This window comes from Sinohyriopsis cumingii, chromosome 11 (genome assembly GCF_028554795.1).
Source record: "Sinohyriopsis cumingii isolate HCF-2022 chromosome 11, ASM2855479v2, whole genome shotgun sequence".
NCBI classification, from domain to species: domain Eukaryota; kingdom Metazoa; phylum Mollusca; class Bivalvia; order Unionida; family Unionidae; genus Sinohyriopsis; species Sinohyriopsis cumingii.
The window spans coordinates 37,197,793-37,218,627 of NC_142971.1; the positions used below are offsets into that span (position 1 = coordinate 37,197,793).

The following is a 20,835-nucleotide window of genomic DNA, read 5'->3' on the forward strand; positions in this document are numbered from 1 at the left end:
AGCACTTGACACTGTTGCTGTATAAATAATTAGCAATTTTAAAACATACTACAAACTTTTGATCATGACAATACACAAAAACCAGTGCTGGAGAACATGTCTTCTATCAGACAATCTGTCTTTGGAGACCACAAAGTTTGATTCCATTTCTGATTCAATAGTTCTCAAAATGATTTGTATCAATTAATATGGTATGAGTATTTTCATAGGTGGTCTTAAGGAAGGTTCTCTGTACTGATAATTACTAATGTTCGAAAAACCTGTGGAGAAGCCACCCAATATATTAAACCATGAAAAACAAGAACCTCTTTCCTTGGCCCACTGCTGCCTCTTTTTTTCAGCTAAGCTCATTTTGGAAGGAGGGGATGGGAGGTCCATCTTTAGGTTGCTATGAAGACTGCTCTCTTCAGGGGACTGATCCCGCCGCTCTCGGGATGGTGTACGGTTATGTTTTTCAGGAGTAGGTGATCTCTTCCGACTCTCTTTTTCTGAGCGCCTGCTGGGCCTGCTATAGTTATCATCTGTTGCTATGGTAGACACACGACTGTCTGCACCATGGTGGACATTTTTGATTTCATTTTTGTCCAAGTACTGCTTCAACACATTAGATTTTTTCTCCTCTTCTTTCCTACAAGGAAAATAACACTATCTGTAAAAGTTAAAATCTCAAAATATTTTTTATTGATAATTTCTAGACTTTCATTTATAATAACTTTCCAGAAGTAACATTTCATTTCTGATAAAGTAATGATTTAATCCTAAATCAACAAGTATGTTGTGTACCAAGTGACAATATTTACAAAATGTTATTTAAAGATACAAGAAAACTCTTTAAAAATCTTCATCTAATAGTTACTGTGAAATCATCATTTCTCATGAGGTATCCATTTTTATAAATTTGATGGCTGTGGTAAACTACAATTTTAAACACCCAACAATGTTCATTGATAGGATTGTTCCCAAAATTTACAAATTTTAGTTCCAGCAAAAATTTATTTTTTTACGAAATTAAATACACACAAAAAATGAATTCACATTATCTGATTAAGATGACAGGTCTATCTTACTCACAGCAAACTGCACAGACATATGATGACAAGATTAATTTGAGTAGCAATTTAAGTCCATACAAGTAATGCAGCAGAAAAAGAAATATAGGACATTTAAACCAAACTATTTTTCACAAAAGGTCACTTAAAAAAAGAAGAAATGGATAATTCAAAGGTGTAATTAATAGGCTAAAATATTATCAACATTATGCAATGAAAAGTGCATTATATTTTTTCTTCAACTAACATAAATAGTGGTACAATTATAAATTAAATACTAAACTGTATGATAGCAATTATTCATTAGCTTGAAGAAAACAAATCATATTTTATAAAAACTCTACATAAAGCCCACTTTAAACAAAATATAATGAGCACCTCATTTTTCTTTTTTGTAGTACTGTAGTATCATCTATTTTCATAACTCCAAATTTTCATGGTTTTGAGGAAAAAATATTGTCATGGGTACTTAAATTTGTGGTTGTCTCCGTGTTTGTACGTATTTAATTTTGATGATTAACCTCAACAAATACCTCAATGAAGAATAAGAAACAAGTATTTGGACAACAAATGATAGCCACTTCAATGGTTAGCAGTAAAACCATACTTTAATTAAAATATTGTAAATGAAGTCAGTTAATCCTGAAAAGATAATTGCGGCTCAAACAAAAAAAATGTGTGAAAGATCATATCCAATAATCCATGGCTTTGAGAATACTGGACCTGTTTAATGCAACAATTTCAGAATTATTTACCTGTCAAACATTTAAATGCACCAGCCAACTTGAGTGACACAATGTTGATTCAGTGGTTTTGTCCAAAAATAAGTGAAGTGTGAGGTTCACTGCTAAGCTGCAATTAGTGTATATAAAAGTCATTTATAGTATCATTCCATATTCTTTCTTTCATTTTCATTACTGCTCCAGTGGCCTAGTGGTTAGTGTCCACCTCAGATGTGGGTTCAACCGCTTGTCGAGTCATACCAAAAACTTATAAAAATGGTACTAGCAGCTGTCTACTTGGCACTCTTAACCACTCTGGTGGTCTAGTGGTTAGAGTGTCCGCCTCAGAAGCAGTAAGTCGCAGATTCGAAGCCTGGCCAAGTCATTTCAAAGACATACAAATATGGTACTAACAGCTACCTCACTTGGCACTCAGTGTTAAGAGGTTAGTGTTAGGACTAATCAGCCTGGTTTCAGGATAATGTGACTGGGTGGGACATTATGCTACGTGTCTGTGGCATGATGCCCCAGTGCTAGACATCACTATAAACTGCCATGGTGCAGACATCTTAGCAATATGACTGAAAATTTTTTAAAGCTACACCAAAATTCCAAATGATACACACACTCTTTATTAACTACATTTAAATACCTTATGCTTTTTCTCGTTTCTCTCTGTCCTTACTTACCGTACAACATAGTGTTTTAAGGCAATGAGTGCAAATTATGGCTACCAGATACTGTAGAGATATGTGTGCATTAAAACAATATACAATGCATTATAAATCCTGTTTTTTAAAGGTTAAACAGATATGTGCAAAAACTAATTATTTAAACCAGATAACAGAAATAATGTTCACTTATCAAACAGCATTGTTGATCTCTAAGAATAAAAAACAAAAAGAAAAAAAGAAGCCGGTGGGGGGGGGGGGGAGGGAGGGCTTCTTTATTAATTTTTGTTGGGTCTGCAAAGTAGTGGTTCAGAACATCACAGTCTATACAATTTGATACCCCATGAACATTTTTGATACTGCAGTAACTCATTAAATTATTGACTCAAAGTTGATGACAATTTTGGTGAACAAGTATGCCTGATAGTTTGCACTGATAAATTTGTTTGTTTATTTTTATTTTAAATATGTTTAACTGCAAATGCACCTTTAAGAGTTCTAACTGCAAATTTCAAATTGTTATATAAGAATGTTTTCGTCTACATTATCATGTCCACATTCCCCAAAAGCTTGGACACACTTCACGTCTAATGAAATTAATCCTTCCTTTGTTTCACAACCCAAGTATTCAATGAGCAGTTAAAAAAAGTTACATGTTCTTGACTTGTATCTAAGATAAGGAGACTTCAAGAAAAATATGCAACTGTTAAAATCTTGGCTATGTTGTATAAATTACTAATGCAGAATGTAGGACATGCCTACTGTTCTGCTACGTAAAATGTTTCAGCATGCCAAAACAAGGGTCAAAACTACTTCTGATGCTTAGACAGATCAAATGTGCTTCAGGCTACAAACCTTTCCTCTTCCTGGGTCATTTTTTGTCTCACCATCATCAGCCGATATCTTTCTGCCTTGGTCATGTGCTTCCATGACAACTCAGGAGGAAGGCCTAGAACATCTCTAGGGGTTATTTTATCATCTTTTGGTGGGGATTCATCCCTCCTCATCTCTTTATTATCATTGATATTAGATTTAGTCCTGTCATCATTTCCCTTTGATCGTTTATCCTTCCCTTCACTTCGATCATCATGTGTTGTTCTTTCATTTCTTTCCTGAGAATAATCACGTCTTTCCTTTTTCTCCTCTGAATCATTATGCTTGTCTCTTTTCTCTCTAAAATAATCATCTCTATCTTTTCTCTCCCTAGAATGATTGTGCTTCCTGCCCCTTCTATCATCATCATCATCATCACCATGATCATCATCATCCCGTCTTCGAGATCTTTCCTTTAACTTTTTTCTATTGTTTGAGTCCCTTTCATCTTCATCATCTACATCTACATGCCTATATCGCTCATTTTTTGACTTGAGAAAATTGTCATCATCTTTGTCTTTGCTACAAACAACAAAAAATGACCATGAAAACATTCAAAACTCAGCACAAATGCATTTTAATATTATCTGAAAAATTATGCTGAACATACTGTATTAAAGCAAAATTTGAACATAAAGCAGATACATGAATACTGTATTAAAGCAAAATATGTGCTTGCATTCCTTGGAAGAAATCTAGTTCAACCTTTAAAATCTTAGAAAACCAATACAATATTTAATGAAGGAAAGTTCTTCTATAAGTATGGAAAATAAGTAATTAAAAAACACTACAAAGGAAGAATTAAAATGCAGGTAAAAATTTAACTGAAACAAATATGCACAATTATATGGGGTGTTTTTGCATCCTATTTTGTTTTTTTTATTTAAAAAAGATATGGCTTTCCTTAAGATAAACTGTACCTTCCATTAAATATATATCCTTCATGTAAATGATTTAATGAAAGTGGCTGGTTTGAAAAATTACCTTGACATAAATCTAAAAGCTCATGATGCTTGTCTCTTATACCAAGATCAAGGACACTAGAAAACTATCAATGGAGTTTGAAAATTGGTAAATTTTATTAAATGGTTTTTTTTTACAATTATGTTCTCCCTTAAGTATGGAAAAACCTTTCTGAATAAATAACATGAAGTGGGAAATTTGTTTACAAGGTTCAAAAGTAATGTGACATACATAGCTAAGACTGCTTGTAAAAATTACAAATCAGACCTAAGCAGTACATACCCACAGCTATGATATCTTTATGCCAGATATTACCTTAAGATATGATATCTTAATACCAGGGACATCCTAGTATGTGTAGAGAGCCTAACACCAGACCCACCAGCTATGATATCTTTATGCCAGAGATTTCCTAGTATGTGTAGAGATTGTTGTTGTAAGGGTTTAACACCATTTTTCAGCACAAGATAGGCTATACATGGTGGCTAGTATAAATGGTTGAGGAAGAACCCAGGAAAACCCCAGAAAGAACTACTGACCCACGAGAAGCTAATGACAAGCTTTCACACATACCCACATTGGCCAAACCTGAGACTCAAACCCACACAGACAGAGGTGAGATGGCAGTGATCCATAATGGTAGCACTTTAGACCACTTGGCCACTCAGGGCCTCCAGTATGCGTAGAGAGCTGAATGCCTAAATCCATTGTCAGTAAAAGAAACATATATCACATTTTTTGCTCCAGCTCTATGTGTCTTAAAAGTGACAGCAAAAACAAGGGCATATAGAGTGACTCATTGTAGTAAAGTACCACATACACTTTCATTAGGGAAAATTATCCCAACTAAACAGTGATCCAAGCTGCAACTAAAATGGTCCGATTTGCAACAAACATTTCAGAACTGGCAAGTAGGTTGCCCTCTGATGAATTTCAGAATACAATGCAGCAATTAGAATGTGATATCCACACTTTCTTATTACGGGCACTATGTTATATACCATGTTTTATGCTAACATATCTGGCAGTTATAAATTTAATTCATAGCATAATCTCTCCTATCATGAAATGCTCAACTCCATCATTAGGTTAGCATATTTATATGTGACTAATATGGCTTACAGCCTGTACTGTAAGTGACCAATCTAATAAATATCCTTTGCAATTAACTGCAGCTATTAGAGTGGATCCATGAAAATGATGACATAAAGAATTTTCGTCAACAGTAAAATTACCATGTGTCAAACTACCATACACAGTTAAGGCTATGGCTTTCCTATTTTTTGCTGCCGGAGAATTAGTGGACTTTCCAAGGGAAACAATTCTGATAATTCAATGAAGTGAATTATCAATATTATGTTTTCACTCAAGAACTTGTTTCAACAGACATTTATAACATTATGACCAAATAATTTCACCCACCATGTTGTCAACTACTTGGTCTAGTGGTAAGCATGTCGACCTGTCACAGAAAATAACTGTTCAAAAGCCACTGTGAACTTATTTATTTTCCCCAGGTATGTGCATTCTTACCTTGAATTAGGAAACAGAACTGTGTTACTACTCATATTTTCTGTGCAAATGTACACAAAACAGCAGAACATAAACAATAAACAGTTGACAATACCATAAGAAATCTGCCACTTCAATCTAAAATACAATTTAGCTAGCCAAGACATTTGAGCATATAATTAATAAGAAAATTTTCTGGGTTCAAGGTAATAATCAATATAATATCATGCAGGTGAAAAACTATGCTATTTTCACTCTTGGTTTGACAATTATAAGTTCTTCGCCCACTTAATAATGAAATATATATATTATTCACTTGACACAAGCAAATATATTCTATTAATATAAACTATCAGAGACAATGAAGGTCAAGGCCTTTGAACAGCAAATTTGAGGCCAGGTAGTATGTACAGAGACAGTTTGTATTACTTTAAATAACAAATTTTAATTACTGTCCTGATGATGATACAGACGATGACTGTCTGCATTTCTGTCAGCATGATTTAGGTATACTATTCAGAATAACCCTATAGACGATGGCTGTTTGCATTTCTGTCAGCATGATTTAGGTATACTATTCAGAATAACCCTATAAACGATGACTGTCTGCATTTCTGTTAGCATGATTTAGGTATACTATTCAGAATAACCCTATAAACGATGACTGTTTGCATTTCTGTCAGCATGATTTAGGTATACTATTCAGAATAACCCTATAAACGATGACTGCCTGCATTTCTGTTAGCATGATTTAGGTATACTATTCAGAATAACCCTATAAACGATGACTGCCTGCATTTCTGTTAGCATGATTTAGGTATACTATTCAGAATAACCCTATAAACGATGACTGTCTGCATTTCTGTCAGCATGATTTAGGTATACTATTCAGAATAACCCTATAAACGATGACTGTCTGCATTTCTGTCAGCATGATTTAGGTATACTATTCAGAATAACCCTATAAACGATGACTGTCTGCATTTCTGTCAGCATGATTTAGGTATACTATTCAGAATAACCCTATAAACGATGACTGCCTGCATTTCTGTTAGCATGATTTAGGTATACTATTCAGAATAACCCTATAAACGATGACTGTCTGCATTTCTGTCAGCATGATTTAGGTATACTATTCAGAATAACCCTATAAACGATGACTGTCTGCATTTCTGTCAGCATGATTTAGGTATACTATTCAGAATAACCCTATAAACGATGACTGTCTGCATTTCTGTCAGCATGATTTAGGTATACTATTCAGAATAACCCTATAAACGATGACTGTCTGCATTTCTGTCAGCATGATTTAGGTATACTATTCAGAATAACCCTATAAACGATGACTGCCTGCATTTCTGTCAGCATGATTTAGGTATACTATTCAGAATAACCCTATAAACGATGACTGCCTGCATTTCTGTCAGCATGATTTAGGAATACTATTCAGAATAACCCTATAAACGATGACTGTTTGCATTTCTGTTAGCATGATTTAGGAATACTATTCAGAATAACCCTATAAACGATGACTGTTTGCATTTCTGTCAGCATGATTTAGGAATACTATTCAGAATAACCCTATAAACGATGACTGTTTGCATTTCTGTCAGCATGATTTAGGAATACTATTCAGAATAACCTTATGCTTATTATAAAATAATCTTTTGTAACAAAAAATCCCACTTATTGTCATCTTGTACCATGAAATCCCCACTCAATGAATTCTACTCTCAATGTGTAAGATGAAAATTGCTAGTGGCTTGGCACCCTAAAATTTTAAAAGGCCCCGACATTTCCAAGTATGTCAACTTGTTGTTCCTTAAGGCTGACACATATTTGGAGCACTGCTGAGAAGAAAGGTAGAAATAAAAACTAGATAAGACACAAGCAAGTGTTTATGGAATACAGCCCACTCTAAAAGTCATTAACTGACAAATCACATTTTTACATGTGACATAACATAATGTCATGATACAAAAGCATGCCAATCTTCATGAAGACATCTCAAATGATTCAAAATATAGTTTCATTGAAATAAGTGATCACATCTGAATACTGTATTTTGGTGTTGATCAAAGATGATATCAAAGACTGTGTGAATGAAGTTAATGCCAGCATAGTTTTTCAAGTGTCCAACCAACTGATATTGCCAAACAACCTTGACATAATTGCAAACAGTTATAAACATCAAAAAGGATACACCTAGTTGTTCACTATGTTAATGACAGCTTAGCAGAATGATAAAAAAAATTCATAAAAAGCATGGAGAATAAAGTAGTATAATCATTCATATGCACATACACACACATGAACATACACATGTATGAATGTATACTTAGGTACCACATTATTTTGATCCAGATGAGTGGAAAATATAATGATGGCCGTTTATAATGAACCAAGCTCTTAAATTGTTAGATCATAATTTTATCAGGAAATGCAAGAAGATCAGCTTTAAAATGTGTCACAAGATTTTCCTGTTGTTACAAACTTTAACTAAATGGGAATTATTGTAAGTAATCATGGATTTATTGTCTTGCATATGGAATCATGCACATGCTACATTGGATGCCTAATGTTTACACAGAAAAATAAATTTCAATTCATTCAACAATCATGTACATCCAAGTGTGATCATCTTTCAAATCTAAATCCATCTTCATCACATGATATACATATACAACAGACCATCAACTCTTCCATTCCATTGGACCTTTCTATATGCAGCATTTGACAAGGTTGCTTTCTTGTGACTAAATGTTTCAAGCATTGCTTTTGTATTTTGTCTTATTAAAAGTATATTTTAATGAAATAGGAAATGCATAAAATGCAAAAGACCGAATTTATCATAAAAGATAATTCCAAGAAGTGTAAAAATACAGTTGTAGTATTTGAAAATAAATTTTGTTTCTTATTTCATTTTATTCAAATAAAATGTGTACATATAAAACCATAGGTGAGATCAATGGCAGCTTATTTTTAAACCTGGCTCGACATGAACAAATGACACATCCTGTAGGGAGTGAAAAACTGTTTGTGAATATTATGAACCTCATGCAGGATTTTCAAGCAAAAGGGCTTCTGATTAGCACAGGTTCAAAAATAATTGATAAATCCATTCTACATTGAATTTCATATTTTGTTCCATTTGTCATTCTGCATTTGTGTGTTCATCTTTTTATTTTGCATTCTGAACTCTGCTGTGTTCATTCTGTGTTCTGTTTGCATTCATTCTTTATTCACTCTGCATTGTTTTCATTTCATTGGTAAAATTACCAGTTTAGGGGCCTGTACAGTATATGTTTCTCGCAATAAGAACTATAGAAAAACTCAGTTTCACTCCCATTATCATAATCATATTACAAAACTCTGCTTTCTCTCCCTTTATCATAATCATATAATAAAACTTAGATTCACTCCCTTTATCATAATCATATAATAAAACTCAGATTCACTCCCTTTATCATAATCATATGCTAAAACTCAGATTCACTCCCTTTATCATAATCATATAATAAAACTCAGATTCACTCCCTTTATTATAATCATATGCTAAAACTCAGATTCACTCCCTTTATCATAATCATATAATAAAACTCAGATTCACTCCCTTTATCATAATCATATACTAAAACTCAGATTCACTCGCTTTATCATAATCATATAATAAAACTCAGATTCACTCCCTTTATCATAATCATATACTAAAACTCAGATTCACTCGCTTTATCATAATCATATAATAAAACTCAGATTCACTCCCTTTATCATAATCATATAATAAAACTCAGATTCACTTGCTTTATCATAATCATATAATAAAACTCAGATTCACTCCCTTTATCATAATCATATACTAAAACTCAGATTCACTTGCTTTATCATAATCATATAATAAAACTCAGATTCACTCCCTTTATCATAATCATATAATAAAACTCAGATTCACTTGCTTTATCATAATCATATGCTAAAACTCAGATTCACTCCCTTTATCATAATCATATAATAAAACTCAGCTTTCTCTACCATTATCATAATCATATTAGCTTCAGATCTGTTTTTAAAAAAAGCCTGAGCACACAGAATCTTATAAAATATAAAGGGAAGGCATGATTAGGAAAAAATGATTACGTATAAAATAATCACAAACAATATTGTCACAATGCATGGAAAGTTTGCTAGGCCAAGTGAATATGTAATAAAGTACTAATACAGACAAATAATATGCGGCACATTTGTTGTTTCTTGCTTGAAACCATGTAAAAAAAAGGACTCTACATAAAATACTCCCATTTTTGTAAATTTTACACAATAAGTGCTATAGATCATGAAAGAACAGGATTAAGATGCAAAACATAAATAAGACAACACTGCAAAATTAATCAATTGAAAGATTTTTATTATTACAAACAAATGGACAAAAATCTACAGCCTCATGTATTAATTTGCAGTCTTGACTGATTACTACCAATAGGCGGAGTAAAAGCATCTAATACTGTTTCTAATTCAGCTATGAAAAATCAAGTATTAAGGAGAAAATTCTGATTGATGAGGGTGGAATGTCTTTTGAAATTCATGCCATGTTATTCATGAAATGAATTTATGTCTTTTGGTTTTGTTACAAGAAACAACATTATTATTGAGAGGAATCTCTACTCTACAGAAAAGCGCAAGCTATTATGAATGCTGTAACACTACAGGTATATATATACATGCTGGTACTACCTGGTGTTTTTATTCCTAATACTACCAACATCCGTCAATTCTCTAGTAAGTATACTAATGGTGTCCTCATCACTTAGATGGCTGACAGAGATAATAAATAAAAACTCATTATTGCTGAGACAAGCAAATCAGATAGAAGAAAAAAATATAATAAGACCTGCATGGATGAGTGAATGAACATGTAATCAAAAGAAACAACCAAACAAAATAAATAATAAATGAAATATATTACTTATTTTTAAATTATGCACAACAAAAAAGAGACCACATTTATGTATTTACAAAACAAAAACTTTATTCATAATTCAAGTATCAACCTGAATTATATCTTTACAATACCAAAGATGAACTATATTCATAATAGCCTTGAACTCTATAGAGAGAAATGATAGAATACTAAATCAAGCACCTATAGATTAAATCTTACAGATAAATATGTTGTTTTAATACTTCGCATAGTATTGTATATACTTACTTATAAATGAAGTCCAAATGCAAACTGTACAGACCCAGGTCTGCCATCACATAATGCAAAGGCCTGATCTGGTTCTGTGCAGTTTGTTAGTAGAATTCAGTGGAAGAAACAACATACATTCTCATCTGCTGACACATTATGCAATGGATCAATGCTGTTTACAGTTGGACTTGCTTATAAGCAAGTATATACAGTAAATTACTTATATGACCCATTTCTCCCTGATAGAAAAGAGGGTCCTATTGTTTTCACAACTGAATTACATTCTTGGTGTTCACAATTTGTGACCTATAGCAACCATGCAGAATGTATTCTAGAACTGAAACTTTAGGTTAGAAGTTATCTCCTCCATTAAGCAGACATTTAATAAATATAAGATAGATTTGATGAAGACACAGCTATGATTTCCAGATATGGTGCATGCCTTTTTGCAATCAGATGATTTTTTTAATGATCTGTTCAGAAATTAGCACAGGCCCACCAACATGCAATCTGAATATACCAAGAAATCAATGAAATTGATACCATATATCCTACTTATTAGTCAGGTCCAATTGCAAAAAACAAAGACCCTGATATGCCATCACATAATGTGCCAATAGCTCAGGGTCTACAGTTTTAAGTCTAATTACTTCTAACTAACTGCACAGACCAAGATCAGCTGGCACAATGATGAAATGACAGAACTGACTCTTTGCATTTTGCACCTGGATTCAACGTGTACCTACATACCTACGATACCCCAAGACAAAATGTCAGTTCCCAGTACAAGGCATGATTTTATTCCAACTGACTGGAAATACAGGGTTGGAAAGTTCTTTTCTCTACCAGTTTTGGAAAATTTGAGATTTTACTAGGCAGCATAATGTTATTTCACCTGCTCTACATTATGAATATCTAAAAAGAAAAAAAATGGAGATTTTGTGCATTCTGCATGAATATCTATTTCCCTTTAGTTGAAAAGTTAAAGACTGTACATGTCCTGGACATAACAAATAAGTCAGTGTAGAAATGGTCTCTAATAAAAGAAGGATAGAAAAAAAAAGCTCTAGCACACATTACTGAATTTTAAATTTAATTTTGCCAATAAATGCAAAGCTTACAAACAGTGTCTGAAATGCTGTGGAGATGATTGTTTTTATATAGTATCCCATCTATATTCTGAACCAAAGTCATACATTTGTGTTGCATAGCTAGGATTTAAATTATCAAAATTTAAAAAAATTATAAAATGGTAAAGGCCCAAATGACATTTATTCTGTACTCACGATGCATTTTTTGGTCGTGACTTTTTCTTATCACCCAACAAGGCAAATATGCTTCCTTCATCATCTTTCTCTGTTCTTCTTCGTGGCTTCTTACTCTCTTTCTTTGCCTCACGGGACTGAAGACTGCTCTCACCATCATCATCTCTGCCACCATCACGACGAGGAGAGTCAATTTTTATCTCATTCTTATCTGCATCTGCAATGTAATTTGGATGTGAGACAAGTTCCAGTAAAAGTAATATTTTATCAACAAAAATTTTAATATTTTTATGACAGTGAAAAAAGCCAAAAAAAACAATAATTAAATTATATAAAGTCTTTAAGTTAAAACCTGAAATTTCCAGGCAGTGTTTCAACTCATACTAATAAACAACCTAAAAATAACTGGTGCCTATCAGATTTTTTGTGTACAAATGGAAAAGATTTTGGCACAGATCATGCATAAAAGAAAACACAGACACATAATATATAGAGAGATATGCATACAGAAAAAACAAAAGTGAATACATTTCCTGCAAAAACACTGTGATCACAAAAGAAAAGGTATAAAATATATATTCAGTAAGGTAAACTCATCCCCCTCCTGAGAGGAATGGTAATGATATTTTAACAGACTGCAAATTACTCCTGTCAGACATTCATAGTTATGAATGTAATCTTCTTGTACTTTGTCTTAAAATTTACTTTCTTGTCCAACCATTTTGAAACACTCTTACAAAAGTATTTAAGAAAATGGAAACTATAAAATGATTTCAAGGCTAATTGTAGAATTTTTGGATCCTAAAATGTATAATAGCTGTTTTTCCACAAGTTTTCAACTGTTGAACATTGAGGGAAGAAACCACCCCCACCCCCCAATACTTCTTACCTACGAAGACTATACAGCTTACGGAAAAGTGTGTGTGTGTGTGTGTGACTTGGATTTTTAACATAGCTTTAACAATTTTTCTGTCATATCACTATGATGTCTGCAGTGTGGCAGTTTATGGTGATATCTAGCACTGGAGCATCATGCTGCAGACATGTAGCATGATGTCCCACCCAGTCACATTATCCTGGCACCAGGCACTAATCTCTTACTGCTGAGTGCCTAGCATGGCAGCTGTTAGTACCATTTTTGTAAGTATCTGGTATGATTCGGCCAGGGTTCAAAACCCAGACCTCCCACTTCAGAGGCGGATGCTCTAACCACTAGGCCACCAGAGCGGTCCTTACTAGTGTGATTTTAAATGTCAAAGATATATGAACATCGGTATCATCTTTTATCAACACTTGTTGATGGATGTCAATTATAGATCAAATCATTTTTCAAAAATCTGTTCCTACCTTCAAGGTCTTAAGTAACTTTATTACCAGAGTTTTTTAATTTTGTAAGAACCATCAGTACAAGGAGTACATGGTCATGTGAAAACAATATATAACAAGTGTTTAGACTGAGTATTCTAATAAAGCTTTTGCTCACACCAGTATGTTATATGGAACAGATTGCAGCATGATATTAAACATTGTCAAGTACCTAATGTTTCAGCTTTTATATAAATACACCTCTACAAAAGATACTTTCATGAACAATTTTTATTTTACGACCACAGAACATATGTACATGCTAGCCATGATATATCTATTTGATAATGATATGTTAACGATGCATAATTTGTATTAACTTTTATTATATTTGTATTTCTTTCACACATCAGATATTAATCTTGTATATTCTTTACTAATTACATGCTTATTAGTTTTAACTTCCAGATCATAATGGAAACTAACTGTTAGCTAATTATGTCACCAAAAGAAAAAAGATGCTATTATTACTTTCAATGTCATATCTGACATATGGGAAACCTTCATGTCAGGTGTCAGACCACTTCCAGCATCGGTTATAACTGCTCTCTAATCCTAGCTTTAAGTCACAAATATAGAACAGTCCTTTTCCATAATTATCATGAATTCTTTCACAGAACAGAATTCATTAGTACGAAAGTCCCACACAAACCGAGCCCCCGCCACCACCACCACCAAGATGAAGTGTGGGCTATTTAAATAATGCATTTTCTCAATTCAGCAACCAATGTTACACTAAAAGACAGGGCTGACCAAAATCATTCCTGAGATGTCACTTTTACAGTTTAAACATGGATGGAACCAAATGGATTCACAAAGATCAAAGGATAACAATTTGTTACTTTTTTAACACTTGTTTATAGAAGCAAACAAATCTGTTCTGTCATCATTTTTTCTTGCTTGTTATTATTTTTTGCTATATTTCTCATTCACCTAATCCAACAGTTTTAAATTTAAATTGATCATACTTCTGAGTTCCAAGACTTTTAATTTCCCCATAATTAAATGCATTTCACACACAATACTGTCACAAGGCATATTGCATAAGCAAGAAGCATATGGGCGTAATCAGCTAATTTTCATACATAACATTACTGCTAATGTACTATTTTATTCAGAATAACATACAAAGGATGATATGAAAAAGAGAAAAGCAACTGCACAATTGTTCCTAGTTGTCTTATTGTTCTGTTCTACAGTTTGACAATTTGCACATTTTTTTTTTTAAAGATTAGGAATTTCCCATATTTCCTCACTTGTTATCCTGGTTATTTAAAAATCAACGTTACATATCTTAGGTATTGATAAAATAATCTTTAATTCTCTTTCCTTTGGTGTATATTTGATGGGTGTAATTTTAGTTATAGAGTATACAGCATGGCCTAACTTCAGATGTGCATCTCTCAAAAGACTGCACTCCAAATTGGTCATTTTCACTTCCTCAACTTTAAAGTTACTTTTTATATATTTTATAATTCATTTATTGGATTTTCAGAAGCAGATATTGTGTAATCTGAAAAAATTAATTGTCCCTATTTTGATAACTGGTCAAGGTTCATTTTCTCAGCATGCAGGAGAAGCCTGTTTGATCATTTGTCAACTTTAGAGAGTGCCTAGTTTACATTATAATTACACGTAAAGAAATTTCAGCCACCGTACATTACATGAAAGCAGTATAGAAGTATGCTAACATTCTCTCCATTTTGCATGTTGTCAATGCAAACAAGTTCACCCCATCCCATCCCTCTCTAAAAGTACATACTAACTGTAGAGCAGAACATATGCAACAATATGTTAGTGGGAAGAGAGTTTGATAGTTGTTTGAAAGTCTGGATTTAGTTTTGATATAATCAGATACTACATGAAAATGTACATCTTAGAGATAACCTTTGAGTATATTGATAAAAAAAATGAGTGTACATTACAAATATAAGCTATTATGCTGTAATGAAAAGTGGTACCTTATTTTCAGACCTATAATTCGACACTTTTTGACTTGAAAGTCAGGTCTTCATCTTATACTCCAAATCTACTTATATATGGATTATGTCATTGACTCATATATGGATTAAGGTACCCGTTATGATATCAAAATCGTTCTGTAATCGGCATAATCAAAAACAGGTTACAATGAAGTACAAATTCTTATTCAATTACTGTGTCAATAAATTGTTATAAACTAATATGACTGCTTTTATATTTATAAGTTTTGACATTATTTAGTTTCCATTTAGCTTGTATTTTCTTATTCCTCAAGCATGAAATAAAAGAAAACAATTACTGCTAAACAATTCACCAAGCCACACAGTACACTTACGGTCTTTAGTTTCTAACAACAATCAAAGCCAGTTACTGCAATTGTTTAAACCCTGATATTGGTTTTGGCTACCAATACTAGTTACCGTATTGCAGGTACCCCATTGTTCTTTATCATTAATCCGCATCAATTACGGTACTGGTTTTTAATATCAAGTGGATTAAGAACCACAAGAAATGATGTCCACTCCCTTCTCTGGATGTAAATAATGAAGTTAGCCATGGACATTGTTTTCATTGCTATCATACTGGTACATTTTAACGAGTTAGGCATGTTTTGATCAATATTTTCAGTCATAATCATTCATATAAATATATCAGTACAAATCATACAACTTATCTCACAATGCCTCCCATCAAATCACGCAAGTCTTACACAGCGGCTTTTAAGCTGGAAGTTGTAAAGTTTGCAGAAGAGAAAGGTGGGACTATGGCTGCTCACAGGAAATATGGTGTAAGTGAAAAATGTGTCCAGGATTAGCGTAAAGCTATGGTTGCATTATGCACTACAATAAAAAAAGCAAATCATGTCTGCAAAGCAAGATGGATTATTACTGAGGTAAATTTAAAAAAATATGTCTTGACACAATGCGCCGCATGTTGTGGAATGAACTATGATGAACTCAGACTCAAGGTGAAGGAAATCGCAACTGAATTAGGAATTTAAAGATTCAGTGGCGGTACGTCATGGTGTTTTAGGTTCTTGTAAAGAAGGAGCCTTAGTATAAGACAACGTACTACTATGGCACAGAAAATACCAGTGGACTTTCTGGAAAAATTTAACAATTTCCTCGAGTATGTGCAACACAAGATTAAGACTGCCAATTTGGAAATGACTAACATGATAAATATGGACGAAGTGCCGTTAACATGAGACATTATAATGAACAGAATAGTAGAGCTAAAAGCTAAAACTTCAATGTAGTTCGCTCATGTTCTGCAGATGGCAGAAAATTGCCAACAATGTTGATCTTTAAAAGAAAAACAGAACCAAAGGATAAATTCCCCAGTGGAATAATGATTGAAGTAAATCCAAAAAGTTGGACAGACAATAACATGATGGGGAAGTGGTTAGACAGATGTTTCACACATCAAGTTGGTGGATTTTTCCTCACTAACAAGTCTCTCCTCATTATGGATTCTATGTATGGATACATCAGTGCTGAGACAAAAGTGAAGACTGAAACCAAGAAGACATCATTAGGCATCATCCCAGGTGGCATGACAAAGATATTACAACCATTAGACATTTCCATTAATTGCTGTTTTCAAACTGTGCTTCAGAAGTTTTGGGAACATTGGATGACAGCAGGCAAACACAGCTTTAAAAACATGTATCCAGCATGCTACATATTTCCAGGTTGCACACTGGGTTAAGGATGCATGGGACAGGGTGCCTGAATCAGCTATTGTCAATGGCTTTGCTAAAGAAGAAATTCTCAGCAGGATAGAGAAGCCATATGAAGTTGATGAGAACATTTCCAATGATCTGAGCCCTGAGATAGCTGCCATATTTCATTCCAAAATGGAGGATGAAGACCTCGAGGGATTTTCAGATAATAATAATACTAATGAGGACTTTGTATAGCACCTAATCTTTAGAAGCTCTAAGTGCTTTACAACATTAGACAACACCAATAAGATAAAAAAACATATATAATGATATGATTACAAAAACAAACACCAAGAAAGTAGAAAACATAAAAAACATGCTGAAAATATTTAAGGTAGGAAACATTATTAAGTCTTTAAGTTTGTTCTTGCAGTCGAAATAAGTGAGTTTTGAGAGCACTCTTGAATGGGATCACAGTGTCTTTGTGCCTAAGTTCAGTGGGCAATTCATTCCATGTTGCTGGGCCCTGGTATGCAAAAGAATGCTGTCCATATGACTTTGTTTTCATAGTGGGAATAATGAGTATACGATTGTCAGAAGAGGAGCATAAGTATCTTGCTGGTGTGTACACATGGGTGAAGTCAGATAGGTATGTTGGACTGGAGTCCGTCAGTGAAAAAATTTTGTGTTTGATTCTGTATTGAATGGATAGCCAGTGTAGGGTACAGAGCAGCCGGGAGGTGTGCTCTGATCATGGTATTCTAAGTATGATCCGAGCAGCTGTGTTTTGAACTTTTTGAAGTTTCTGGAGTAGATATTGAGATGAACCAGACAGAATTGAGTTACGATGGCCCAGTCTTGAAAGTCCTAATGAACACACAAGTGTTTTAGTGGCATCAGCTGAAAGATATTTGCAAATGGAGCTGATCCGTCTCAGCTCAAGATATGCAGCCTTGCATATGTTCATGACATGTTGGTGCAATGTGAGAGTACTGTCCAGAGTAACACCTAGGTTTCGTACTGATTGTGTGAATTTAATGCTGGTGTTGCTGATATTTATTGTTTGAGGTAAAGGATGTGAATGAGAAAGTCTTTGTGTTGTGATCAGAATGGTCTCAGTTTTATCATCATTCTTCTGCAGCTTGTTACATGTCATCCATGATTTCACATCAGAAATGCACTTCTCTACACCTTGGATGGTAGCATCAACTTCAGTTGGGTGGCTAGATTTGTATATTTGGGTGTCATCAGCATACAATTGGTGAGACACTGGATGATGATCTATGACACTTGAGAGCGACTGAGTGTACAGAATAAAGAGAACAGGTCCAAGAACAGACCCCTGTGGAACACCACAACCTAGATCAACTGGGTTGGAGTGTATTCCATTTGCAGATACAATTTGTGTCCTGTTGACCAAGTAGGACTTGAACCACAGTAAGGCTGTATCATGAATGCCAAATACATGCTGGAGACGATGAAGTAATATATCAAAGTCTATTGTGTCAAATGCTGCAGACAAATCAAGAAGGGTGAGGACTGTAATCTTTCCGCTATCAAAAGCAGAGAGAATGTCATTAACTACTTTCAGAAGAGTAGTTTCAGTACTGTGGCAAGGGTGATATGCAGATTGTACATTGCTAAAAAGACTTTGAATTCAGATGAGATACAAGCTGGGATAGATTTTTCTAAGATTTTTTATATGAATGGGAGATTAGAAACTGGGCGGTAGTTCTTTAAATCATTATGGTCTAGCGTTGGTTTCTTCAGCAGAGGCTTTACAATGGCAGTTTTGAAATATGATGGAAATTCCCCTGATGAAAAAGAGGTATTAATAACATCAGTTAGTGAAAGCAATACTGGATCTAAGCACTCAAGCAGCAGTGATGCTGGAATTGGATCAAGTGCACATGACTTTGAGGCACTCTTCATCAGGATTGTATGTATAAAATCCATAGAGACAGATTCAAATGCTGCTAATGGTTGCTGCTCAAATTCAGTTTCCCAACTGTATGCTGACGAGTCAATTGAAATTGTGGTGTCAAGCTTATCTCTAATGGTTTGTACTATGTCACGAAAGAAATTTGCAAACATGTCTGGAAGGTCGACTGGAGAGAAGGTAGTTGGAAGTAGTGTAAATTTGTTCCTTGAAATTAGCTTGTTAATAATCTCGAAGAGCTCTTTGCAGCTGGAGCTGATAAAGTGAACTCTTAACCATTATGTTCTTCCTTAGAGTGTGGAACACTTCTACTACAGGTAATAATATGAATTACAACATCGATGTACTTTCAAGTCTAACTGACATGTTAAATAATATGTAATATAAAACTGTTCTTTTGTGTAAATTTGATAGAGCTATTCACAGATATATTTAAGTATCATAAAGTGTTTAATTTTTTGTTCCTTTTGTAACTTTCTGTTTCTTAATTTTCTCCACATTTCTGATTTCCCAATGGACAGTCTTATTTCCCTATTGTTAGCCTCAATAATTTGATAATATCTGTTGAATCTTGCACTCAAGACTGGTTTCAACTGGAATAATCAGGTTAAAGCTTTGGACCCTTAATTAACTTGTACAGCACTGCACAGCCATGTTGCTCTTGTTGTAATGGATATCGTAATTAAAACAAGCATGGACTGTTTATTAAGCTGTGTCAATTGATAATGGAATATAGCAGTGCCTTGTACAGGAGTAAAATCACAATTTTCATGTAACTGTACTATATGGATTACAATCGTCCTGAAAACACACTCACATACATACCTTCTCTCTCTTTCTCTCTCTCTCTCCAAATCAAAACTGGAAAAAGTATGTTAGCATCAGTGATGCAATTTCATGATTGCTGGTAATAGGTAATATGAAACAGTATTGACCTGGCTTCATCTTATACTCCGAATCGACTTATATATGGATCAAGGATGAAAAATTAAAAAAATTACTGAATTCGACTTATACTCTGCATCAACTTATAGGCCTGCAAATACGGTAGATTCTCAAAGTTGGCTGCCCAAATATGACAGCTTAATAAACTGTTAACTGTGTACCTCCATAAGCAATTTCAAAATTAACATTATGGCAACAGAAAATTCCTCAACCATATTATTGGAAATAGACTGGATGCAATTAGTGACATCACAACAATATTCACCATGGTAACATCAGAATCCAGATTACTGACAAACATTCAAAATTAACTGTTAAGTAGATTTGAATAAAATCCACATGTATAGTTTATTCATTCAGAATATTTATTACTGGCACAATTAAAATAAGAATATTTTTCGTTAAACTGTTTTATTAGAAAGTGTTTGCATTTTTCCATATTAATATGACTACTAGAGCAGAGTTAACAGAAATTAAGTGCTCTAATTAAAGAAAACTGCTTAAGTGACATAAGAGGCAAGAGGTAAGCAAGATTACACTAGTGGCAGAAAGGCTCTCCAATGTCATAATTTAAAATAAAATATATATTTTTAAATCCAAAAAGGTATTTTTTCTTGACCAATGGAATATTAAAATATCTTTCCAATTGATCGCATTTAAACACATCTCAACAGGTAACCCAAGAGGCTTGTGA

At 33.7% G+C, this 20,835-nt stretch overlaps 1 protein-coding gene across 5 annotated transcripts in view; it reads right to left on the minus strand.

The window, feature by feature from the left end:
- The window catches only part of LOC149787929 (uncharacterized), a 109,112-nt gene that overhangs the window by 75,630 nt on the left and 12,647 nt on the right, over positions 1–20,835 (minus strand). For 4 of the 5 annotated variants that reach the window (XM_089974187.1, XM_089974188.1, XM_089974190.1 and 1 more), the window contains exons 5-8: positions 12,265–12,460; positions 10,522–10,602; positions 3,298–3,837; positions 306–628 (exon numbers count right to left, since the gene is read on the minus strand). In XM_089974187.1, coding sequence (XP_089830313.1) covers positions 306–628; positions 3,298–3,837; positions 10,522–10,602; positions 12,265–12,460 — 1,140 coding nt within the window. The remainder of the gene's footprint in view (positions 1–305; positions 629–3,297; positions 3,838–10,521; positions 10,603–12,264; positions 12,461–20,835) is intronic. The other variant, XM_089974191.1, reaches the window with a different exon arrangement.